Below are 22459 nucleotides of genomic sequence, written 5' to 3'. Positions count from 1 at the left end.
GCAACTTGTGTCTTAGTGTCTGAGCCTGTATCTGCAGAGTTATGTGCTGTGCGAGCGAGAGTTGTATGTGTGTCTTTTGTTCCACTATTTTTTATAATTTTTTTATATACAGCTGCGTAGCACCAATACGCATTCACCGCGGCGCCCGCGCGGGGCTGGCAGCTTGGCGAGCGGCGGCCCGCGCCAGCGCGGAGTCGCGCGGTGGTCGCTGTGCGGTGCGATGGCGATGGAACCCGAATCTCGCGCCAGGCCAGGTGGCCTGCCACAAACTGGCACGTGACAAACACGTGACTCCGGGCCAACGGCTCAGTCATCGGAGCTGTCGTCGAACATGCTCTCGGAAAGGCGGCCGACCAGCGCGAGCAGCGGCGGCTGCGCGGGCGGGGGGCGGGGCGCGGCGACGTAGGCGTTGTAGGCGGCGAAGGGCGGGGGCGCGGGGGCGCGCACTGGGGGGAGCGGCGGTGGAGAGACAGGCATGGGCCGGTGAGGGCGGGGGCAGGGCGGTGCGCGCAGTCTATATATGCGGGCGGCACGTGGCAGCGGAGAAATGGGGGCGCACGTGCGCGGCGGCGCACGTGCGCCGCGGCTGCATAACGGCCGCACGTGGGCAGACAGAGGGCCGCGCGGGCGGGCGGCGGCGCGGGCAGGGGGGCCGGGCCGGCGGCAGCTCCGGCAGCTGGCGGCAGCTCCGGCGGCAGGTGCGCGGCTAGCGGTCACCCCGCACGGCGGGCCGGCCGGGGGGCGCGGCCGCGGCACGTGACGGTGCCGTGCGGGGTGACCGGCGGCGCCAGTCCCTCTGCACGGCGGGGCGGGCAGAAAAAGCTGGCGGCGGTGGCGCGAGCCGCGGCCGCGCAGGCCACGACGATGGAATTGGTATGTGCGCGCACGGCGGCGGGCCAGGACGGTACTAACGGGCGACAGCTACCCCAAGGCAAGCAGAACACGGTGCAGGTGCTGTACGAGGACCAGCAGCGCATCAACGAGTTCTCGAAGCTCGTGATGCGCAAGGACGCGCTGGAGGCCGAGCTGCGCAGCCAGCGGCAGGAAAAAGAGTACGTGGACGACGCGGCGCTGGAGATCGAGCTCGTGGACGAGGACGCGGCGCTGCAGTACAAGATCGGCGACGTGTTTGTGCTGATGCGGCAGGAGGAGGTGGCCGCGCAGCTGGAGCGCGACCAGGCCGCGGCGGACGCGCGCATCCGGCAGCTGGAGGAGGAGGAGGAGCACGTGGACGCGCGCATGCGCGCGCTGAAGCAGGTGCTGTACGCAAAGTTCGGGGACAGTATAAACCTCGAGCGCTGAGCGCGGGGGCCGGGCGCAGGCCCGGGCTAGTATGTAGTACTTACTGCGCGGGGCGCGCGGTGTGTATCTCGCCGTCTTCCTCGAAGACGGCTTTGTACGAGCTCTTTTCATTCGCGGAAACCAGGCCGGGCACCTCCTCTTTGGGGATTTCGGCGACGAAGCCGGCGATCAGAGGGAGCACGGCGGTGATCCTGCCGCCGGCGAGCAGCACCGAGTTCTGCAGGCCGGCGTAGGCCTTCACCGGCACGTCCTGGTTGGGGAAGAAAATCATGTAGCGGGAAGCTGACGTTTGTTAGTAGCGTGCTCGGAAGACGCGGCGGGGCCATACATACACGCGGCAGCGGCGAGTGGCAGCAGGAGCAGCAGCGAGACTAGCTTCATCTTTGTTTTGCGCGATGACTACCGGACTTGCGCTACCAGAGGCGATGGGTAGACCTTTAAATACATCTCAAACACCGGGTAACAGGCCATATTAAGGGCGCCGTTGCTTACTGCAGACGCATTAAAATAGCTGCGGACTGCCAGCGTCGCGCTGGCCTGCTGCAGCATGCTAGGGGCGGGCGTATCCCAAAGGTACGTGTCCGGCTACGACACCACGGCATCCAGTTCAGGGGTCTCTCTGGGCTTAGCGGCTTCCTGATCCCGCGAAGTGGAGGCCGCATGAGAGGTGACTCCAATCTTTTCGGCCACGCGGTCGTGGACGTCGTTGTCGAACAGGTTGATGCCGTGGATATCCACGTCTTCCTGCTCGTCCGCAGCAGGACGCAGCCGCAGGTACGGGATGCGGTCCAATAATAGCAGCAGGAGGGCAGTGACAATGGCCGACCACGCGGAGATGCTGAGGATTGCCACCACTTGGTAGCCCAGCTGGGCCCAGTTGCGCTCCAACCAGCCTCCCTCGATGGGCCGGACGTACGGCGCACCCGACGCATTGACGTACTTGCAGGCAAAGAGACCTGTCATGGCGGAGCCGACAGCCCCGCCCACGCCGTGGATGGCGTACACATCGAGGCCGTCATCAATGCCGAGTACAATCTTTATGGCCACCGCGAAGTTGCAGCTGAAGCCCGCAAACGCTCCAATTGCCACAGACGCCCACGCGGGAACGTATCCCGCCGCCGGCGTGATGGCGACCAGCCCGCTGATCGCTCCAGAGCACAGCCCAACAACGGTCCACTTCTTGCCGTAGCGAAAGTAGTCCAGAAAGAGCCACACGATCGCCCCGCACCCTGCAGCAAGGTTGCTCGACACGCACCCGTAAAAGGCCAGCGCGGTCGGGCTGCCGGCAGTGCCGCCGTTGAAGCCAAACCACCCGAACCACATGAACACCGTACCCAGCACCACCATGGTCACGGAGTGCGGGCGGAACTTCCGCGGCCGCCGCGCGCGGCGGCCCCTCCGGCTGTCCAGGATCAGCGCGTACACCAGCGCGGCGTGTCCCGAGGTGAGATGCACGGGCCCGCCCCCGGCGTAGTCCAGCACCCCCATGCGCGCCAGCCACCCGTCCGCGTTCCACGTCCAGCAGGCGACGGGGCAGTACACGAGCGTAACCCACCAGAACAGGAAAACCAGCATCGGCAGCAGCCGCGCGTGGCCGCCGGAGCCGCCGATCATTAGCGTCCCTGCCACCATCGCGAACATGCCCTGGAAGAGCACGTCTGCCGCCGTCGGCAGCGCGCGCTTCGGCGCGGCGTCCAGCACGTGGTACATCCCCGCGTAGTGCAGCGTCCCCAGGAACCCGTTCCCCCGCGTCGCGGGCGCGAACGCCAGCGTGTAGCCCCACGCGAACCACTGCAGCGACACCACCGTCACCGCCATGATCGACGCCCACAGCATCGCCAGCGCGTGCCGCCGCCGCGACAGCCCCGCGTACAGCAGCCCCGCGCCGGGCACCATCATCCAGATCAGCACCGAGCTCGCTCCCACCCACGCCGCGTTCGCCAGCGCCGCCACGTCCACCGCACCTGCCCCATCTGTGCCGACTTGATTGCCCGGCATCTGGTATCTCGTTGCCACCGCCGCCGCACCCGCGGTCTGCCGCCAGCATTATATACCGCCTCCCCCGGCCGCGCCAGCCCGCGCCCGCGCGGCGCGCGCGGGCTGCTCCGGGCTGCCACCAGAACCCTGCAGCAGCGACGCTCGCGTTCCGGTGCTTTGCTATCCCTATCGCGCTACGGATACGCGCGCTTCCGCGATCCCCAATCATCCCTTACATCCTGGCCACCCCTCTGGCTCAAACGCCTGCGTTCTGGAGTCGCCCGCTCCGCGATTAACGATATCACCAGTCGACGAGGAGCTAATCAATCTGTTTCCGAGCGAACAAGGGGGTAGGAAAACCCAACTGCGCTGCAAAAAACACAGTGAGTTGCTCCGCAACACACTGTAGGACAAAGACTCGCGTCAGAAGAGTTCGGATGTCTGTGTTATCGTTGATAATCAATTCCGCGTCGCTGGTGCTGACCTCCTGGGGAGTGTCGAACGCCGTGAAGCTGACGCTGCCCCCCAATCTGCAGTTGGCGGGCCAGAAACAGTTTTTGACGATCCTCGGGGCGTCGCTGACGATCGTGACGAACGTGATCGGGATCGGCTACTCGCTGCTGGGCGGGGACGGCGGGCTACGGTATGTGTCGCGCGAGGTGTTTCTGCCTGCGGCACTGGTGCTGGAGTCCGTGGTCGCGCTTGTTTACTGGCCGCTGCGCGTGTTCTTCGTGAACATGATCTACCACGGGCTGCCAGAGGGTGCTTCGCCGGAGATCACGGTGCCCGTGGACCTGTGCATCCACCTGGTACCCGTGGCGGGCCTGCTGTTGGACTACTTTCTGGTGCAGCAGGGGCCGTTCCAGATGGGCCGGCTACCGTTCTGGCTGCTGGTGACGGCGATGGGCGTCGGGTACAACCGCTGGCTGGGGCACATCATCCACGCGGACCTGGACCAGAGCTACCCGTACCCGTTCCTGGACGTGGCCGAGCCGTACCGCACGCTGATTTTCGGCGTGATCACGACCATTGCGTGGGGGTTCTACGTGCTGTACCAGACCCTGCACGGGCCGGCGGCAGGCGGCGGCGTGGGCAAGCAGAAGCTGAGCTAGACTTTGTGCGAGGTGGGAGGACGGCGCTGTATGTAGCTATGTTTATGTAGCCGTGGTATTATGAACGACGTGCCCTGTGCGGTGGTGACGCGTTACCCGGGCGTGGCGGCGGCGGCGGCCGCGCGCGTATAAAAGGCCGGGCTCGCGCAAGGTTTTTCCCCCGTCTCGCCCAGAAGATCAACATCATAATATCGCACATGCAGACCTATATTCGGCGGGGGAGGCCACTTGTGGCCGCAGTTCCCCCGATCTTATGTGCTGCCAGCGTAGAGAAACAAGGATCGTTGCTGGGCGCCTGACGTTGATCTAGTGTGATACGTTGGGAATCAGCTGTATCCACAGCCGTAGAGAATTGCGTGACGGAAGCTTGTTTATATATGGAGATAAAGACAGGTCCGGGAGCCTACAGTGCGTTTTTCCGCGTGAGGTAGTCGAACCTGGAGTAGGTGTAGCCGATGAAGGGCAGGTCTTCCTTTGCCTGAGCAGTGTTGGCGGCGCTGCCGCCCTGCTTGAGCATTTGTTCTCTCTGCTTGGCGGCTTGCGCCATGGCGGGAGAGTCTGGCACGTTCTCCAGCTCGTCTGTTGGGAAGAAGCGCGTGTCGGTGACGCTGGACAGCTTGGGGATGTAGGGAGCGCCGACCTGGCGGATGGTCTCCCAGTCCACGCCGCGGAAGAAGGGGTGGTTTTTGATTTCGTTGGCGCCATGCCGACCGAGCCGTTCGTCGGCGTGCGAGAGCAGCCGGCGGATGAGGTCCTCTGCCTCGTATGAGATGTGGATGTCGTCTGGGAACACCAGCGTCTGCTCGAAGTTCATGATCTTCCTGTAGGTTTCCTGGGGGGTCTCCGAGCAGAACGGCGGCCACCCGATCAGACACTCGTACATGATGGCGCCGAGGGACCACCAGTCGCACTCCTGACCGTAGCCCTGGTAGAGGAAGATCTCCGGGGCGATGTAGTCTGGCGTACCGACGGTGGAGTAGGCCATGAGCCTACGGGACTTGCGCCAGGTTTGCATCTGCTGCCTGTTTGTCATGGTCAGGTGGATGGCGTCGACAAGCATGGTGTTTCTGTTGCCGCCGCCGTTGCCGCCGCCACCGGATGCGGGATATTTGCCCATGTTCCCGCCGTTCTGCTGCTGCTCGTCCTCCTGAAGCAGCTTCTTGTAGTAGTTGGAGTCATGCGTTTTGTGGAACCCTGTCGACAGACCGAAGTCGGAAAGTTTGATGTGACCCCTGATGTCGATCAGAATGTTATCCGGCTTGATATCTCTATGGATAAAGCCCAGCTTGTGTATAGCCTCAATTGCCAGGATACACTCCGCCATGTAGAATCTGGTGACGTCCTCGGTGAATATCTGCCACCTGATTAACATGGTCATCAGGTCACCACCGGGCAAAAATTCCATGATCAAGTATAGGTACTGGGCATCTTGGAAAGAATAGTATAACGACACGACCCACGGAGAGTCGCTTCCGGCCAACACATCCCTCTCGGCCTTGACGTGGGCTAATTGATCCTTCTTGTACATTTCTGATTTTAACAATGTCTTCATAGCGTATATTTTACCGGTATCTTTCTTCTGCACCAGACGGACCTCACCGAATGCACCCTTTCCTATGACTTTAACAGTGTGGAAATCTTCCAGGGATAGCCGTGTCCTACGCAAGCGCAGAAACTGCGACTCCTTTTTACCCAGTGAAGAAAGCTGTCTGTTCTTTCTCTCTTCAGACCAGCCATGAGATAATAGCTGGGATTCAAGTTCCACGCGTCTTTGGTTGCGCTCAATGGCATGATTGACAGATGATTGGTAGAAATTCTCGACTTTCAGCTTCACTGCAGCCGCTTTTTCTTGTGTGGATTTGCTCAGTAGCTCTGGACGTCTCTCGAAGTACATATAGTTCCCCACTCCCGAGGTTTGCCGTTGGCCCCCATTGGGCGATTGTGGAACTGAAGAGCACTGCAGGGACTGACGGGATAGCATAGCGCCCTGCGAGCTCTGGTTTCCCACTAGCGTCTGATCGCCAAGGCTTCCGTCTAGTAGTCCAGGTAGAGCTGCAGGCTGTAAAGGGGACTCCGACCCCCCAAACTGTTTATACGCAGAGGAAGCAGGCTGCTGCCCACTGTAGTCCGAGCTGTTGGAGTAGTGTCCTGGTGAAGAATGGCCGGGGGCAAGAGTAGTGTCGTTCACGTTCGTAAAAGAGTTGTTGTTCTGGCTGTAAATGCTGGTCGCCGTAGGCGGGGGCGTGTTAATTGGCTGCTGCTGCATCCCCACAACCATTGGAGGCTGGAAGGCCGGAGATGGCGCACCTACCGAGCCCAGCATCGTAGGGATATCTGTAAAACCAGCGCCATAACCATCCCCGTTGGCATGTGGCGCAGCAGCGTGCTGCTGCTGCTGCTGCTGTTGCTGCTGCAGCTGCAGCTGCTCGTACGCCAAGTGCTCCTGCAGTGACTGATGTGAGCCCTGCTGCTCCATGTATGCACTGCTGAACTGCGCGGCCGGCGGCCGCTGCAGCGGCGAGTCCTGGTCGCGATTGCCCTGGTAATAACCCTGTCCGAACATCTCGAGGTAGCCAGTCCTATTGTTCTAGTCTATCTCTTCAGCTTCCTAGCAGGTATGATCGCCTCTGAAACCGCTCTCGGTATCAAACGTCCCCAGTTCCGAAGTTCACACTGACGCGGATTTGTCCAGCTGACGTCTTCTTTAACCGGTGCAGTTTTCTTAATAACGATTGCTTGCCTGGCCAGTTCGTCGATAACTGGACAAACGAGGCAGCCGATCAATCACGTGACACACGGACTCCGCCCCGTCCGCTATTAACGTCTTAATATATTACCGTAGGCTTATATATTGAGTGAGCTAGTGGTGACTGCCAATATACAACTCAAAAATGGTATATAGAGGGAAAGAGTACATGCTGCGCGCGCTGACGCGGTTCAGAACTGTAGAGCCTGGCCCTTCTGCTTCTTCTCACCACCCAATTCGAAGTGCTTGCATCTCTTCAAAGGCAACTGAGCCTTGGTCTTGCAGCTTAGACACTCCAATCTCAAAACCACCTTCTTGGTAGTCTTGGCCTTCTTACGGAAGATCTGCTTGGTCTGACCACCGAAACCCGACTGCTTACGGTCATATCTTCTCTTACCCTGAGCAAACAAGGAAGCCTTACCGGCCTTGTACTGGGTCACCTTGTGCTGGGTGTGCTTGCGGCAGGCCTTGCCCTTGCAGTAAGTCTTTCTGGTCTTTGGAACGTTAACTGCACACGTTAGTATACGTCCTCTTGGCGAGTCCCTTTTCGATCTGCAGCCGCGCCGTCAGAAGGCCCTGCTGTAGCGAGCCGTGGCCCCCTGGCGGCGCTCCGCGCTTCCCCTCCGTCATATTGAACATACCCATTGCGAGAAGTAGCTTCTGTGATGCTCTGTGCTTACTATCAAGCAGGATGACACCCGGCCTTGAATCCTGAAATTTACCATGTTTTTCGCTTCGCGAGCTCGGCCCGCGGGCCGGCCGGCTGCCGCGCCGGAGGGTCCAGTGCTGCCCGGCCTGCGTCGCCCCAGTTCAGCCCGGGCCACCACGCAGCGTGGTGATGCACGCATGTGCAGTATGTGTGGGTGTTGAATAAATAGATGTATGGGTGTAGTCACATGTTTGTCACAGGCACTCCTCGGCGGCTAACGCCTCGAGATGGCCAATGCGTGTGGCGGCATAGGCGATGGCAGCCATGCCTGAGCTCTGCGCGGGGTTAGAGCCCAAGTCATTAGACTGCGGCACTGCAAGCGTCTGACCGGCAGGTTTTAAGCTGGTGTGTGGCCCCTGCGCTACGTTTGTGGTACTAGGCGCCGCCTGCGCCAGCGAGTAGTAGTACACAACCAGACGCAATGTCTAGGTATTTAGTATATATCGCGCGAGCGAAAATGTAGTACAAGAACGAGCCAGGTATCTCCGGGACTGACGCCAGTACAGGGCCAGAGAGAGGAACATACATTAGGCTTTCAGCGGCAGGCAGACAGCACAATCAAGCACAGGGTAATCTCCATGAGTTCTAAAGAGGCGCCGATGCGCGCCTGGTTAAAGATGGCCGGATTGGCGATGTCCAACAAGTCTTGGCTTTCGCTAGGGGATTTTGCGGGCATTTGTGCCAAAACGCCGCTCCCGATGTGCTTTGTGGTGCAGACCTCGAGCCTTCCAGGAGGCAGCGTGGGGGCCACGCACTACGACCGCACACACATGAACATCGGCATGGTGCCGCGCTGCTACTCGCGGACGGTGGACATCGCGAATACCGCGATCTTCCAGCTCGGGAACGCATTCGTTAACATTCTGGCGCTCTGCGTCATCTTGATCATCAGCTACAACATCCGCTTCAAATACACGGCGATCGGGCGGTCGGAATACGGCTACTTTTTCCAGCTATGCTTTATGCTTATTTGCATGACTCTCGTCGTGGACTGCGGGGTCTCGCCGCCGGGCACCCTAGCGTACCCGTACCTAGCCGCGCTCCAGATCGGACTTGCCGGCGCGTGCTCGTGGGCACTTGCGGTGATGGGTTTCCTCGGCTTCCGCCTCTGGGAGGACGGCACGCGGAAGTCGATGTTAATTGTGCGCGGCGTGTCGATGGTAGGCTTCCTCCTCGGCTCGCTAGTCTCTGCCATAACCTTCACAAATTGGATTCAGCACCACCCCGACATGAAAACAAACACGACCGCGCTTTTCGTTGTAATGTACGGCCTCAATGGCCTCGCGCTCCTAATGTACTCGGTGTGCCAGCTCGTGGTCTCCATCTTCGTGCTCTCCAACTTCTGGATGACAGGGTCGACCATTTTGGGTGTCATTTTTATAACTACTGGGCAGGTGTTGATGTATACCATCTCGTACGAGATCTGCGAGGGCGTCAAGCACTACCTCGACGGGTTGTTCATCGGCAGCATTTGCAATGTGTTCGCGTTGATGATGATATATAAAACGTGGGACATATCCACCGACGAAGACCTTGAGTTCAGTGTCAGCATCAGCGTCGATGGCGACATCATGTACAACTCCAATCTAAAGCTTTAGCCACGCAGGGCTCGCGGCGCACGAGACCTACTTAACATAGACAGTACACGTATATAGCACACGGTTGGTTCCTTATTCCATGAGCGCGCCTCCGCTGCCTGTGATATTATCGTTTTTCAGCCGCACCTTTGCAGCCTCCAGGATTTCCTTGTCACTTGTCTGCACCAGGTGCTGGATCACCTCGGCCTCATTGAACGGATACATGCACTGCTCGTTCGGGCAAATCACGATGCTGTAGTTCTGCTGTATGAGGCACTTACGCAGTTCCGTGTGGCACTGCGGGCAGCGCGCAACAGACTTAGACATGCTGTTTTGATCCTATTCGGGCCAGCTGTGCTGACCGGTCACTCTGCTCCGTAGATAGTCCTGCCTGTGAAGTCTGGCGAAACCTGCACTCTCAAAGGTATTAGGCCATGTAAAGCGCCAATCCTGCTAATCAAAACGGTACGGGCTCGATCTCCTACGTGCTTTTGCTCTGAAGGCAGCGCTTGCGATGTCTGTTCGATGAGCTGCCATTCCAGGTGACAGGCTTACAGGGATCGTTACCAACGTAGTAAATTTTTCAAGCCCGCCAATTGACTATTTCGAACCATCAGTAAAAGCAGGGGAGGCAAGTGTAGGTCAGTAGTAATGGTCAGGATTAGCTCGGACGTCCCCAAGCGGCTTCAGCGCGACGGCGCATGCGTCCGCAACATATGTATCCTGGCGCATGTGGATCACGGCAAGACTTCGCTGTCCGACTCCCTCCTCGCATCCAACGGTATTATCTCACAGCGGTTAGCGGGGAAAGTGCGATTCCTAGACTCGCGGCCAGATGAGCAGCTGCGAGGCATCACGATGGAGTCCAGTGCGATTTCTCTGTACTTCCGAGTGCTTCACAAACAGGAGGGGAGCAGCGAGCCGCTGGTCAACGAACATTTAATCAACCTGATCGACTCTCCGGGCCACATAGACTTCTCCAGCGAGGTTAGCGCGGCGTCGCGGCTATGTGATGGCGCGATCGTGCTGGTGGACGTGGTCGAGGGTGTGTGTTCGCAGACGATTACGGTGCTGCGGCAGTGCTGGACGGAGAAGCTGAGACCAATCCTGGTGCTGAACAAGATCGATCGGCTGATCACGGAGCTCCAGCTGACGCCACAGGAGGCCTACGTGCATCTATCGAAGACGATTGAACAGGTCAACTCTGTACTGGGGTCCTTCTTTGCCGGGGAGCGGCTGCTGGATGACCTCTCGTGGAGAGAGAAACTGGAGCAGGACGCCCAGGCCGAGTATGTGGAGCGGGATGATGCGGACATCTACTTCGACCCGTCCCGGAACAATGTGATTTTTGCCTCTGCTGCAGATGGGTGGGGGTTCAACGTCAGTCTGTTTGCGAAGTTCTACGAGCAGAAGCTGGGGGCCAAGCGCGAGAACCTGCAAAAGGTGCTGTGGGGTGATTACTACATGGATCCAAAGACAAAGAAGATCATAAACCAGAAAGCACTCAAGGGTAGGAATCTCAAGCCGCTGTTTGTATCGCTGATCCTGGACAACATATGGAAGATCTATGAGAATGTGCTGACGACACACGACTCTGCGATACTCGAGAAAATCACTAAAACTTTGGACATCAAGGTGCTTGCTCGTGACCTGAGATCTAAGGACTACAAGAACCTGCTAAGGGTTATTATGGGCCAGTGGATGCCTGTCAGCACCGCCGTTTTGTTGACCGCCGTAACAGAGCTGCCTTCGCCCAAGGCTTCGCAGGACCAGAAGATTGCATCAATCCTGGCAACGGCACCGGGGGGAGAGGATATAGACCCCGCCCTATCCAGTACATTGAAGAAGTGTGATTCTAGTGGCCCTGTTTGCGCCTATGTTTCGAAGATGCTCTCAATTCCTAAGGACGAGTTACCGCAGCTTTCTGATGAGGCCTCCGGAGCCGCGGCAGTGATAGCACAAAGCAAAAGAATACGCGAAGAAGCCCAGAGGGCTGCTGAGCTGGCTGAGTCGATGGCGAAACTTAAAACCAAAACCGAGGATGACTTATACGTGCGGGCTAATGACACTGTTTTCACTCCAGTCGTTGACGATATAGATGCGCTACCGAAGCCTAAAAAGAAGCTAGCTATAAATGACAACATACAAGTAGTGAATGAACTAGCGCCCGCCCTAAACTTTGATATAGGCTATGTTTCTGATAATGCTTCTGTTTCGGACCATGAAGATGCCGGGCATGGGATGGGGACATTTGTTCCCACTGATATTGACCCGAACGACCCCTTGGCCTCTATGTTCGAGTATGAAGATGAGGACCCATTTGCTGTCCCTGGTGAAGAACCTCTCCCAGTCAGCGTGGGGGAGGAAGTGGAGGAGGAGGAGGAGGATGAAGTTCTCATTGGATTTTCAAGAATATACAGCGGTACGCTGAAGGTTGGACAGGAAGTATCTGTAGTAAATCCAAACTACGATCCAGCAGAACCTGATAACAACATCACCACTACAACAATTACTTCTTTGTACTTATTCATGGGCAAAGAGCTTGTTCCATTAGAGGAGTGTCCTGCTGGTAATATTGTCGGTATTGGTGGGTTAGCTGGCAAGCTTTTGAAAAATGGTACGCTATTGGAAAAGGGTACGCAAGGCATCAACTTGGCTAACAGCACCACCCATTCAACTCCTATAGTGCGCGTTGCACTGGAGCCGACAGACCCGACACATATGCATCAGTTGGTACGCGGACTGAATTTGCTTAACCAGGCTGATCCATGCGTTGAAACGTATGTCGAAGAATCAGGTGAGCACATTCTATGTACTGCAGGCGAACTACATTTGGAAAGATGCTTAAAGGACCTGAGAGAGCGCTTTGCTGGTATCGAAATAACCGCTTCCGAACCTGTGATTCCCTATCGAGAAACATTTTTAAGAACCCAGGAGATGAACCCTCCGAAGAAACCGACATTGGGCAGGGGACGTATCGAGCTTCTGTTGGGCACTCTCAAGTTGCAGTTTAGAGCATTCCCGCTTCCCACCGAGGTTATAGAGTTTCTATCAACCCATGAAGATTTGATGAGCGGGAATAGCTCCAGAGGTAGTGCCTCGCTGACGCCCAAGGCATTGCTTGAACATCTAGCCAAAATCATTCCCGAGGGCCCTGAAAATGCTGAGTTGAGGGGCTTGGTCGAGCAAACGTGTGCCTTTGGCCCAAAGCGTTGCGGGCCTAATATTCTGTTCTCCAACAACGGACTCTTGTCTACCTACGGAGAACCGGAGGATGGTTCTTTCATCTATGGTGAGTCTGTTATAAACGGCTTTCAGCTGGCCATGTCCGGGGGGCCGCTGGCAGGCGAGCCAGTCCAAGGCATGGCGGTCATCCTCGAGGATGCTGGCGAGCTGACAGAGGCCGAGTGCGAGGCCATTGACGACCCCGCCTACGTGCGCGATCTTCCTGACCTTGCCGGCAGGCTCATCACGACCGCTAGGGATACCATCCACCAAGCATGCCTCGATTGGTCGCCTCGTCTGATGTGGGCTGTCTACACCTGCGAGATCCAAACATCCATCGATGTGCTGGGCAAGGTCTATGCCGTCGTGCTCCAGCGCCGTGGCCGGATTATCTCGGAGGAGCTAAAAGAAGGCACCCCTTTCTTCCATGTCGTCGCACGCATACCTGTCGTCGAGGCCTTCGGCTTCAGTGAAGACATCCGCAAGAAAACCTCTGGTGCAGCACAGCCGCAGCTTGTGTTTTCGGGCTACGAAGCCATCGATATGGATCCTTTCTGGGTCCCCACGACCGAGGAGGAGCTAGAAGAGCTTGGCGATATTGCCGACCGCGAGAACATCGCAAGGCGCTACATGAACAACATACGCAGACGGAAAGGCCTCTTTGTCCACGAAAAGATCGTTGAAAAAGCTGAAAAGCAGCGTACTCTGAAACGTAACTAGGTCACGTCACATCTCGAGCAGGCTAGGTCTCTGTACCGTCCTAAGCAGCACTGACACTATCTATTAAGTACTACAACGTATATGATGATATACAAAATTTTCCCATATTCGCCAAGTTGCCTACTGTTTGAATTGAAGTTGACCTAATAGAAAGCAGGTCTTCGAAGCAGCAAGGAACCCCCACACGAAGAAATTGAAGCGTCCGCGTTCACGTAGCTTGCTTAAGGGCTCACGGCATCTATCTTAAGGCGAATTTGGCTGGTCTGTTGCGAAAAGGTAGGAGCCAGGATGTCGGAACCTGAAAGAGCGTCAATAGAATTTGTATCCGAGAGCGATTCCATCGATTTTGGGATTATGATGAAAAAGGGGGTTAAGGCTCTAACGGATATACTGGCAAATCATCTGCAACATGACCCGGAGTGGAAAAATGAAAGGTCAATGAAGTTTGTGTTCAAAAATCAGAATGGAGAGCTGCAACCGGTGCTGAATAGAACGGCAAGGCTCGAGGACGAGGGCGTGGGGCCGTCTCCGGACGACGGCCAAGTGGTAGACGGAGAGGAGACGGCAAGCGAGCAAGACAAACTGGCAGAGGCGAACTGCAGCGACGGTAGCAGTACCGGTGACCTGCAGCTGGACGACCCGGAAAGCGAAGTGCTGTTCGACTACAGCCTTGACCACCTGCCGAACATCTCCTACACTCCAGACCCCACGATCGGGAAGCATGTGATGGAGATGATAGAGAGCCTGCTTCCGAAGGGCGCTCCCTATCGGGAAAAAGTGCTCAATACAATGAAAAACAACGTCCAGGGCGCCGGCATGTCAACTGCCGGGACTGCTGCTGTAGAAACTATCCAGCACACTGCAGGCTCCACAATATCGGAACCGGCAATGTCGTACGAGTGCGATCGGGACTTGGGTATCGCCGAGTCAGATGACTGGGAGCACCAGCAATTTGCGCAGCCACATCACGGCACTTTGGAGGCAGATACAGTCGCAGAGGGGCACCACAGATGCCAGTCGCGCAGCAGCGAATCTCAGCACGCAGGCCATCAGCGAGCAGGCCAGGAGTACCTCTACGAGTGCAAGCCCAAGGCACGACCGGACTTCCACGCCCTCACCATGTTTGATCCACTGGAACAGCCTCTCTGTATGTTCTGCGAATACTATCTGGTTTTCGGAGAGCCACCGCGACAGATGATCAAGTGGTACAACAAGTATGGCTCATCATCAGGAGGTCCCTCCGCAGGTAGCCAACAGGGTAATAAGGGCTGGAATGGCAATAAGAAAAAGAAGAAGAAAAAGGGCAAGAAAGGTAAACGCTAACTACAAGTGGTTTAATGATGATTACGATACGGATATCGGGAGTGATAACGGCCTTGGATACCATTGAACGTATATAGACTCTGCGTACTTCATATTCTTCGGTTATATATTACTACAAGTTATAGATAGGGATACTGTGTTTACGCCTCCCGCTAGCGTGGTTCCACTAGTTTGCAGTATCTGATCAAGTTGGTCGTCACGTGATGGCTGTATGTTTGCCCAGAAACCGTTGTGCTAGCGCCGTGCGCTGCATGGCTGTATCGAAACCATCACTGCACCGACAATCTTTTATTACGTCTGGAATGCGGAACTTGCATGTGCTGGCAGGAAACAAAGGTACGTCTGACACCTCCAGCAACACAGGATACGCCAGTTACGAATATAGGGCCATGGTGTGTCAGAGTATATTCCAACCTGTGCTGGATAGCTCCCAATGAGGTGTGTTTCACCGGTTCTGGAAAGGGAATGAGGGCCACATTCTCTATTGATCAATTACTATCACAAACGGGAAAGTAATGTATAGCAACAGGCAACCGTGGGCCTGATGTATAGACACGGCGCCATGGCCAGCCTAGGGCTCTTGAGCCAGAAAGATAAAGCATTCAGCGTGCGATTTATATTAAATGGGTCGAGAACTGTGCTTCTCTACCCCGGTTCTGGTCGTCGAGGCCGCCCAAAAACAGCGGAGTATTGACAGCAAATAGCAGGGTCGCTATGGTGTCGATTTCGGGTTACTTTGGTTGCAATTGTTCCTTGCTCACGCTCTTCCTGGCTGCGCTGGGGCTCGTTCTGTGCGCGCCCGCACACGAGGCGTTCACTTCTAACGGTGTGGTTTATCGGTACCATGTCAGGACAACCACCGTAAAACCGCCTGTCACCATCGTGCGGACAGTGTTCTTTACTGCCTGGGCGTCAGCGCCCCCGGGAGGGCAAGACAGCCAGGAGACACACACTTTAGAAGGGCCTAGCGCCACGACGAGCTCAGAGTCGAGCCCCTCTGCACTGGCGACCGCCGCGCCGCCGCCAGCCGATCCGGTAATGCCTACCTCCGGGCCGGGTTCCTGCGTGGCGTCCTACGATGACACGGAGCCCTTTTCGACGATCTATCTGACTGCTGGTAAGGAAGATGTTGGTGCATATACTACGCTCACGCGCACCAGGACGGTCATTGTCTCTGTGGCTACGGTGTAAAACGTGCAACGTCTCGATGAAGACTGTACATACCTGGTTTATAATGATGTTTACTTCATGAGACGGACGTTACCTACATATTTGGAACTTAAAACATGGTGTGGATGCTATTGTTTCTAGCACGACGTCGCGAGTCCGCCAGCTTCTGCTTCTCTAGAAATGTTATCAAAAGATTCATGCAAATAATCACCTCCAGATTCCATGGAACTTGGTTAAAGTCGGAGGGTTGTACGGTACTTGTGTCGGCAACCACTAGCTCGCCCACGCGCGCCACCCTGGACGGGAGTAACCTGGCACTCTTTGCCGTGTATTCTGCCAGGACGGAAAGTTCTGATATCTCTTTCTCGGACAGGTGGCTGCTGAAGCACTGGTCGTCCATCTCCGCAAAAAGGCTCGGCATGTCCTCCCGCAGAACGACCAGCTTGCGCGACAACCCACCGAGCAGGCTGAAAAGTCTCCGGTGGTGCCAGCGCATGTGCATCCCGTCGAAGACCGTATCGTAGATCTGGCTTGTCCACTTGCGGCGCATCCTGACGTACGTGGGTTCCCCGCCCCGCTGGAACACAAGCGTGTACTCCGAGATGGCCGACAGAAAGCGCTGCTGCGAGAACACGGAGCAGAAGGGCACGCGGTACAGCGAGCGGTCGCCGGCCAGCGCGACCAGCCGCGCCTCTGGCCCCGGCGGCTCCGCGCTGAAGGGCAGCACCACGTGCTTGTATATCTGCAGCACAGGTGCGTCGCGTCTGAAGAAGTTCAGGAACGTGCGCCCGCTCTCTGCCCGGAACAGCGGGTAGCCCAGGATCTCGCGCCCTTCGCTGGCCAGTAGCAGGCTGTGGTACGCGTCGCGGCCGTTCTTCTTGAAGTTCTGGTACGAGTCCTCGCTCGAGAACGCATACAGCCTGTAGTCTAGCAGCAGTTCTGCCAGCGGCACCGCGCGCTGCGCCACCGGCGCTCCTTGGTCCTGCTGGTCGCTCTCGTCTACGGGTTTGTGAAACGCCGCCTTGTCATCGCATGTCTCCGATCGCGAGATCCGGCTAGCTTGCTGGTCTCTCGATTTGGGATGCTCCGGCCGCGCCATGGTTCTAGAAGCTAGCAGATGTTATCGCAAGAGCGTCTTAACTTTAACGGGCAAGCAGGGCCTCATTTTGGGCGAGAATCCCATGATGCCTGTTTTTATGGCTGCATGATAGGGTTATTTTCGGCACAAACTCTTTAATTCACCACGCAAAGTATTAAGGACGGTTATGATGGTCCAGGAAAAGCTGAGTGTGAAGATAGCCCGACTAGAAAAAGAATTGGAGGCCTTGCATCGGGGTGTCAGTGCCGATCTGCGGCCGGCGGAAGACGCAGAGGAAAGCGAATCGAGCGCGGGAGAGCGCTACTCGACGGACAAAAGCAGTTACGCGTCCTCCGTGCAGGCGGTGCTCAGAGCGAGGACAGCGTCGGCAGCCAGCGCAGATACAGCAATGAGCAGTTCAACGGCAGCCAGCGATAGCGCGGGCGGCGCTAAGATGGATGCAGCCGACGCAGATGACGCGACGCGCAGCTTGGAGCTGCGGCTTGCAGCCCTCGCCACGCAGGACCCGGCTGTGGACAGCGCAGACACGGCGAGCGGCGCGTCGCCGGCGTCGCCCGCCGCGCCGCCCAGCCCGCCGCCCAGCGCGGCGACGGAGGGGTCGGACGAGGCGGCCGCGCCGCTGGAGGTGCCCAAGCAGCGCGGCGACGCGGGCACGGCGGCCGGCGGCGAGCCGGTGCGGCGGCGGCCCACCAACCCCTTCCGCGTGATTTCGGTCGGCGGCTCCAGCACGTTCAAGCGCGCGGCGGGCGCGGACGGGCAGGCGTCGCGCACGTCGTCCGCGGGCGACAAGGCCGCACCCGTGTCCGCGGACGAGCAGAGCATGCTCAAGTTGCAGCGCAAGCACGACTACCTGACCATGAAGTGCGTCAAGCTGTCGAAGGAGATCAAGTACCTGACGAACCTGAAGAAGACCGGGTCGCTGTCCGTGGAGGACACGCGCAAGATGAACGACGCGCTGGACAAGCTGCAGGAGTACCTCGACCGTAAGTCTAAAGAGAAGTACGAGATCGGTGTGCTGCTCTCGCGCCGCATCCGCAAGCATATCAACAACGGGTCCAACGGGCAGTTCTGGCTCAGCGGCAAGTAGGGCCGCCGCCGGTCACGTGGCCGCGGGCTGACGAAAATTTTCGCCCTCTTTATTCAGCGACTGCCTCGCCGCTGCTCCACTGCACACTCCGCAGCGATCCGCGCACTCCGGCCCCTAGTTTGCTTATTTAGATAGCAATGTCCCGCGAAGGCTTCCAAATCCCGACGAATCTAGACGCGGCTGCCGCCGGTACCGCCCAGGCGCGCACTGCGACCCTCAAGTACATCTGCGCGGAGTGCTCCGGCAAGCTCTCGCTGTCCAGGACCGACCCGGTGCGCTGCAAGAACTGCGGCCACCGCATCCTGCTCAAGGCCCGCACCAAGCGCATGGTGCAGTTCGAGGCCAGGTGAGGCCGGCTGCGCCCGGCTGCGGCGGGAGGCCCGGCTGCAGCGGGGAGACCCGGTTGCGGCGGGGAGACCCGGCTGCGAAGTGTACAATAAGGCAATATATACTCTATAGAACACCCCACGCACCTGCCAGTGGTTATATATATGTTAAGGCTGTGCTAGCGCGGCGCATCTGGCCGCTTTTTCAACACGATGCAGCGCTCTGCGTCGCTCGCTGTTTTTTCTTTGGATGCCGTTTTAGTAGCAGATGGATTGGCAAAACGTTGGTTTGAAGTTAACCAGTCAGTAGCTATTGCGTGAAAAGAGAAAAGAGAAGACCAGCAGAACCAGAAAGAGCGTACATTGCTATTTCAAAGGAGGATTAGCTTTGGACAGATCTTTTTGCTTCAGTCTAGTGCGCGATAGGTATTTGGATTAGATTGTGGGTATCTAGAAGGGCTTCCTGCGAGACATGGAGAGAAATACGGTCCACCAGCACGTATCGTCGTTTGACCTGGAGCCGAACCCATTTGAGCAGAGTTTTGCATCCACCAAGAAGGAGGTGGGCGGGCCCGGGCGGCCGCTGCTGCAGCAGGGGCCGCCGCCCGGGCACGCGCTGCTGGGGCTGGCCAATGGCGGAGCATCGGATGTGTCGCAGGCAGCAGCAGTCGCGGGGCCGCAGAAGTCGCCCATGCGGTACCACCTCCACACACACAAGCCGCCGATGATCCAGTCGCCGCCGATCCTGACGCCAGGGGGGTCGCATCGTCTGCCGGCGATGCTGCTCTCGCCACAGGTGCTGCAGCCCCACAACGCGCAGACTGAGTCATTGCTCCAGGCACCTGGCCAAGCACACCTGCCGGCCTTGAGTCCGCTGCTCCCGGGCGGCCCCCACAACGGGCAGACGACGCCGAGCTTCCTGATGGGGCTGACCAAAACGGGGCTGACGCCGAACGAGTCTAGCATAAGGACAGGTCTGACCCCTGGAATTCTGAACGGCGGCCAGCACACGTCACTGCCCCTACCCAACGGCGGGCAATTCACACCCGGCATGTCGTCGATGCTGTCCTCGATGCCGCTAACGAACGACACACGCACCCCGGGTGGTGGGGGTGCCGCATCACATCCGCATTCATTATCCACTGTGCTGGAAGTTCCGACCTCGACGTCGAACTCGGTCGCAGAAATACCCATGGGCGGCTCATCGAACCCGGTCACCGGTAACATCTCCCTTGAGCTTCCTCCTGAGCGGGTAAAAAACACACTGGCCAGCAACCGTAAGCGGTCGCTCTCCAACGATGATGCCATACACGGTATTCAGAATACAAGCGATGGCAGCACCAACAGCAACAATAAAAAGAAGACGAAGAAGTCTCAGAGCGCCCCTGCCGAGGACCCCGAACTCGACGAGAGAGATCGCAAGCGCAAGGAATTTCTCGAAAGAAATAGATTGGCCGCATCGAAGTTTAGGAAGCGCAAGAAGGAATACATCAAGAAGATCGAAACAGATCTCCAATTCTACGAGACAGAATACAATGACCTTACCTCCTTTATCGATAGTCTCGCGGGCTTAACAGGCAGCGCCAAGGGGATGGGCCAGGCCTCATCGGATATATCGTTACTCAAGTTGTTGAAGCAGTCCTTAATGAGACAGGATATAGCTAGGGCAATGGCGCTTGTGAACCAAATAGAGCAGCACATGATTTCTACCAAATACATACAACGAAATGGGAGGAATCCGAGACTAGAAGAGGACCAGTCACAACAGAAACAGGTTAATGTTGTGAACGGAAACGCTGCCACTGCTGGTGTCGGTTCAAATGTCAGCGAAGTACGGACCCCCTCCTCCACGATCGGTACGCAACCATATAACAGTGGCTCCACCACTGGTCTCACTAATGCGACGTACGCTTCCATGATTAAGCACGACGGCATCTGACATGAACCAGTTTTGGTTTCTATATATTCGTTCTTTTAAATAACATTAGGTACCTACTGGCAAACTGGGGAGACTTACTGATACACCATCCTGGAGCATCTATTTATGGGCCAACCAGACCCACCCTGCCACGTAAAGCTGACGTGCGCTGGGTTGGCACCGTTGCTGTAGTGAACGCTCAGCTCGGGGCCTATGTCGGGGGGCACTTTTCGCCCACATAGGGAAAGGCGCAGACCCCCATGCTTGCATCTGGCTCAGCAACACTATCCCAGCGCTGATGTCGTACCAGTATCTGAAGCAGGTCCGCAAGATTGTATGCATAGGTAGGAACTATGCCGCCCACATCCGGGAGCTAAATAACCCCTTGCCAGATAGCCTGGTCTACTTCCTTAAACCGACGTCAAGCCTCGTCACCCCTGTCGATGCGGCCGTTCCCACGGCACCAGAGGACCCCAGCCACGTTCTTCGCGCGGACGGAACCAACCCCGGTCCGATTTTAGTTCCTCAGGGGGTCGAGGTCCATCATGAAGTGGAGCTGGCACTGGTGCTCGGCAAGCGGCTCAGTAACCTTCTTCCAAGTGAGTTCGGCCCCGAGGATGTATACGGCGCCATCAGCGGCGTGGCGTTGGCTCTCGACCTGACGGGGCGCAACCTCCAGGCCGAGTCCAAGCGCAAGGGCCTGCCGTGGACCGCCGGAAAGGGCTTCGACACCTTCACGCCGATCTCCGCGTTCGTTCCGCGGGAGGCCCTGCCCAGCCGCGACCTGCAGAACAGCTTCACGCTGCGGTGCGCCGTCAACGGCGTGCAGAGGCAGGATGCAAGCACCGCGCTGATGCTCACACCGATGCACCAGCTTCTGCAGCAGCTCTCCGCCGTGATGACTCTCGAGCCAGGCGACATCGTGCTCACCGGCACACCGGCGGGAGTGGGCCCCATAATCCCCGGCGACCACATTTCCGCCAGCCTCCTGCAAGATAAGAAACAGCTCGCTGCATTCGCCTTTGATGTCCGTACCCGCCCAGGCCCTTATATGTACAACAGCAAGCTCTAGCCGCTGCCCGGCACAGCAGCCCGCCTATATAACTAAAAAGTGCGGCGGAACCGCGTCCTGTAGCTGCCGGACCTTGACGCCGCCCGCCCGCAGTACCTTGAAGCTGTCGCTGTCCATCCGGTAGGTCTGCGAGTAAACCACCTCCGTGATCCCCGTCTGCACGATCTTCACCGAACATGTCAAACACGGACAGGTGTCGCAGTACAGCACCGCGCCCTCGCCCACGCGCTCCCGCCCGGCCTCCAGTAACGCATTCTCCTCCGCGTGTAAGCAGAGACAGGTGTGCAGCGCACTGCCGCCGCCGTTGCAGCGCGCGCACCCGCCGTCGTGGCAATTGCGCAAGTGGCGCGGCGTCCCATTATACCCGGTGGCAATGACGCGGCAGGCGCGCACAATCACGCACCCGACACGCCGCTTCATGCAGTTGGAACGGGAGGCCGCGAGCCGCGCCAGCTGCATAAAGTACACATCCCACGCCGGCCGCAGTGGGCTCGCCGCTAAGGGTCCGCCCAGCAACTCGTCCAGCGCCTCCGCCAGGCGCCCCCGCAGCCCGCCCCCGGGCCCCACATACAGCTGCACGGCCGCCCGCCGCGTCGCGCGCACCACCGCTTCGCTGTCGTGCAGTGCTGCACGCTCCATGAACGTCACGTGATCCGCGTCCCCGCTGCCCGCCAGCCGGACGTCTATCGGGGCATCTACAGATACGTGCACGAAGAACGGGCGCTTCTCGAGCCGCTCAAGCACGCCGGGAGCGTTCACATCTGCAATCACATGCGCCGCCTCGTAGTTCCGCGTAGCGTGCTCTTCAAGCTTGTCCCACGACCCATCGAAGTCCTCCACGCGAAGCCTGCGGAATCCGTGGCCTTCGAAGTGCTGGAGCAAGACTTCCCATGGGCTGCCATACGTTGCGGATATGCCGACAAGCATTAGGGCTGGTGGTTCTCTTTGGGGCCTTCGCGTTTGGGCCTATAAACCAGGAGATGGCCTCCGACAAATCGTGACCTGGATAAAAAACCACATGAGCAGTCAGTACAAGACACACAAAAAGTGCAACATCGGATTGCAGAGAACTGTCAGCTTGGAAACAGTGGGGATA

At 57.9% G+C, this 22459-nt stretch overlaps 17 protein-coding genes and 1 non-coding gene across 18 annotated transcripts; 11 read left to right on the top strand and 7 right to left on the bottom strand.

The window, feature by feature from the left end:
• Positions 1-864: 864 nt before the first annotated feature.
• GIM3 (tubulin-binding prefolding complex subunit GIM3) lies at positions 865-1302 on the top strand (the record flags this gene model as incomplete). Its single annotated transcript, NM_210940.2, has 2 exons — positions 865-873; positions 922-1302. 2 exons carry the CDS (start codon positions 865-867, stop codon positions 1300-1302), a joined length of 390 nt encoding a protein of 129 aa, NP_985586.2.
• A 40-nt stretch (positions 1303-1342) lies between these two features.
• On the bottom strand, positions 1343-1683 carry AGOS_AFR038W (AFR038Wp; the record flags this gene model as incomplete). Its single annotated transcript, NM_210939.1, has 2 exons — positions 1343-1584; positions 1635-1683. 2 exons carry the CDS (start codon positions 1681-1683, stop codon positions 1343-1345), a joined length of 291 nt encoding a protein of 96 aa, NP_985585.1.
• A 204-nt stretch (positions 1684-1887) lies between these two features.
• Positions 1888-3300, bottom strand: MEP2 (ammonium permease MEP2; the record flags this gene model as incomplete). Its single annotated transcript, NM_210938.2, has 1 exon — positions 1888-3300. One exon carries the CDS (start codon positions 3298-3300, stop codon positions 1888-1890), a length of 1413 nt encoding a protein of 470 aa, NP_985584.2.
• Positions 3301-3716: 416 nt separating this feature from the next.
• Positions 3717-4391, top strand: AGOS_AFR036C (uncharacterized protein; the record flags this gene model as incomplete). Its single annotated transcript, NM_210937.1, has 1 exon — positions 3717-4391. The coding sequence occupies one exon, from the start codon at positions 3717-3719 to the stop codon at positions 4389-4391; it is 675 nt and encodes a 224-aa protein (NP_985583.1).
• Positions 4392-4623: 232 nt separating this feature from the next.
• AGOS_AgSNR32 lies at positions 4624-4732 on the top strand. The gene has a single exon (NR_149375.1). It is a non-coding gene; the product is annotated as an AgSNR32 (small nuclear RNA).
• Positions 4733-4794: 62 nt separating this feature from the next.
• On the bottom strand, positions 4795-6954 carry CBK1 (serine/threonine protein kinase CBK1; the record flags this gene model as incomplete). The annotated part of the gene is made up of 1 exon (NM_210936.1): positions 4795-6954. One exon carries the CDS (start codon positions 6952-6954, stop codon positions 4795-4797), a length of 2160 nt encoding a protein of 719 aa, NP_985582.1.
• A 374-nt stretch (positions 6955-7328) lies between these two features.
• Positions 7329-7782, bottom strand: RPL42A (60S ribosomal protein eL42; the record flags this gene model as incomplete). Its single annotated transcript, NM_210935.1, has 2 exons — positions 7329-7645; positions 7779-7782. The coding sequence occupies 2 exons, from the start codon at positions 7780-7782 to the stop codon at positions 7329-7331; spliced, it is 321 nt and encodes a 106-aa protein (NP_985581.1).
• Positions 7783-8424: 642 nt separating this feature from the next.
• On the top strand, positions 8425-9444 carry CHS7 (Chs7p; the record flags this gene model as incomplete). Its single annotated transcript, NM_210934.1, has 1 exon — positions 8425-9444. One exon carries the CDS (start codon positions 8425-8427, stop codon positions 9442-9444), a length of 1020 nt encoding a protein of 339 aa, NP_985580.1.
• Positions 9445-9516: 72 nt separating this feature from the next.
• AGOS_AFR032W (uncharacterized protein) lies at positions 9517-9750 on the bottom strand (the record flags this gene model as incomplete). The annotated part of the gene is made up of 1 exon (NM_210933.1): positions 9517-9750. One exon carries the CDS (start codon positions 9748-9750, stop codon positions 9517-9519), a length of 234 nt encoding a protein of 77 aa, NP_985579.1.
• A 324-nt stretch (positions 9751-10074) lies between these two features.
• RIA1 (GTPase RIA1) lies at positions 10075-13368 on the top strand (the record flags this gene model as incomplete). Its single annotated transcript, NM_210932.2, has 1 exon — positions 10075-13368. One exon carries the CDS (start codon positions 10075-10077, stop codon positions 13366-13368), a length of 3294 nt encoding a protein of 1097 aa, NP_985578.2.
• Positions 13369-13656: 288 nt separating this feature from the next.
• Positions 13657-14691, top strand: IBD2 (Ibd2p; the record flags this gene model as incomplete). The annotated part of the gene is made up of 1 exon (NM_210931.1): positions 13657-14691. The coding sequence occupies one exon, from the start codon at positions 13657-13659 to the stop codon at positions 14689-14691; it is 1035 nt and encodes a 344-aa protein (NP_985577.1).
• Positions 14692-15405: 714 nt separating this feature from the next.
• On the top strand, positions 15406-15882 carry DSE2 (Dse2p; the record flags this gene model as incomplete). The annotated part of the gene is made up of 1 exon (NM_210930.2): positions 15406-15882. One exon carries the CDS (start codon positions 15406-15408, stop codon positions 15880-15882), a length of 477 nt encoding a protein of 158 aa, NP_985576.2.
• An 88-nt stretch (positions 15883-15970) lies between these two features.
• Positions 15971-16960, bottom strand: AGOS_AFR028W (uncharacterized protein; the record flags this gene model as incomplete). Its single annotated transcript, NM_210929.1, has 1 exon — positions 15971-16960. One exon carries the CDS (start codon positions 16958-16960, stop codon positions 15971-15973), a length of 990 nt encoding a protein of 329 aa, NP_985575.1.
• A 166-nt stretch (positions 16961-17126) lies between these two features.
• BNI5 (Bni5p) lies at positions 17127-18047 on the top strand (the record flags this gene model as incomplete). The annotated part of the gene is made up of 1 exon (NM_210928.2): positions 17127-18047. One exon carries the CDS (start codon positions 17127-17129, stop codon positions 18045-18047), a length of 921 nt encoding a protein of 306 aa, NP_985574.2.
• A 137-nt stretch (positions 18048-18184) lies between these two features.
• On the top strand, positions 18185-18397 carry RPC10 (DNA-directed RNA polymerase core subunit RPC10; the record flags this gene model as incomplete). The annotated part of the gene is made up of 1 exon (NM_210927.1): positions 18185-18397. One exon carries the CDS (start codon positions 18185-18187, stop codon positions 18395-18397), a length of 213 nt encoding a protein of 70 aa, NP_985573.1.
• A 448-nt stretch (positions 18398-18845) lies between these two features.
• Positions 18846-20312, top strand: SKO1 (Sko1p; the record flags this gene model as incomplete). Its single annotated transcript, NM_210926.2, has 1 exon — positions 18846-20312. One exon carries the CDS (start codon positions 18846-18848, stop codon positions 20310-20312), a length of 1467 nt encoding a protein of 488 aa, NP_985572.2.
• Positions 20313-20589: 277 nt separating this feature from the next.
• Positions 20590-21363, top strand: FMP41 (Fmp41p; the record flags this gene model as incomplete). Its single annotated transcript, NM_210925.1, has 1 exon — positions 20590-21363. One exon carries the CDS (start codon positions 20590-20592, stop codon positions 21361-21363), a length of 774 nt encoding a protein of 257 aa, NP_985571.1.
• A 24-nt stretch (positions 21364-21387) lies between these two features.
• DCD1 (deoxycytidine monophosphate deaminase) lies at positions 21388-22290 on the bottom strand (the record flags this gene model as incomplete). The annotated part of the gene is made up of 1 exon (NM_210924.1): positions 21388-22290. The coding sequence occupies one exon, from the start codon at positions 22288-22290 to the stop codon at positions 21388-21390; it is 903 nt and encodes a 300-aa protein (NP_985570.1).
• Positions 22291-22459: the final 169 nt, after the last annotated feature.

The sequence above is a fragment of the Eremothecium gossypii genome, chromosome VI (assembly GCF_000091025.4).
Source record: "Eremothecium gossypii ATCC 10895 chromosome VI, complete sequence".
Taxonomy (NCBI): Eukaryota; Fungi; Ascomycota; class Saccharomycetes; order Saccharomycetales; family Saccharomycetaceae; genus Eremothecium; species Eremothecium gossypii.
The sequence above is the reverse complement of the archived record's forward strand: the minus strand, read 5'-3'. Positions and strand labels throughout refer to the sequence as shown.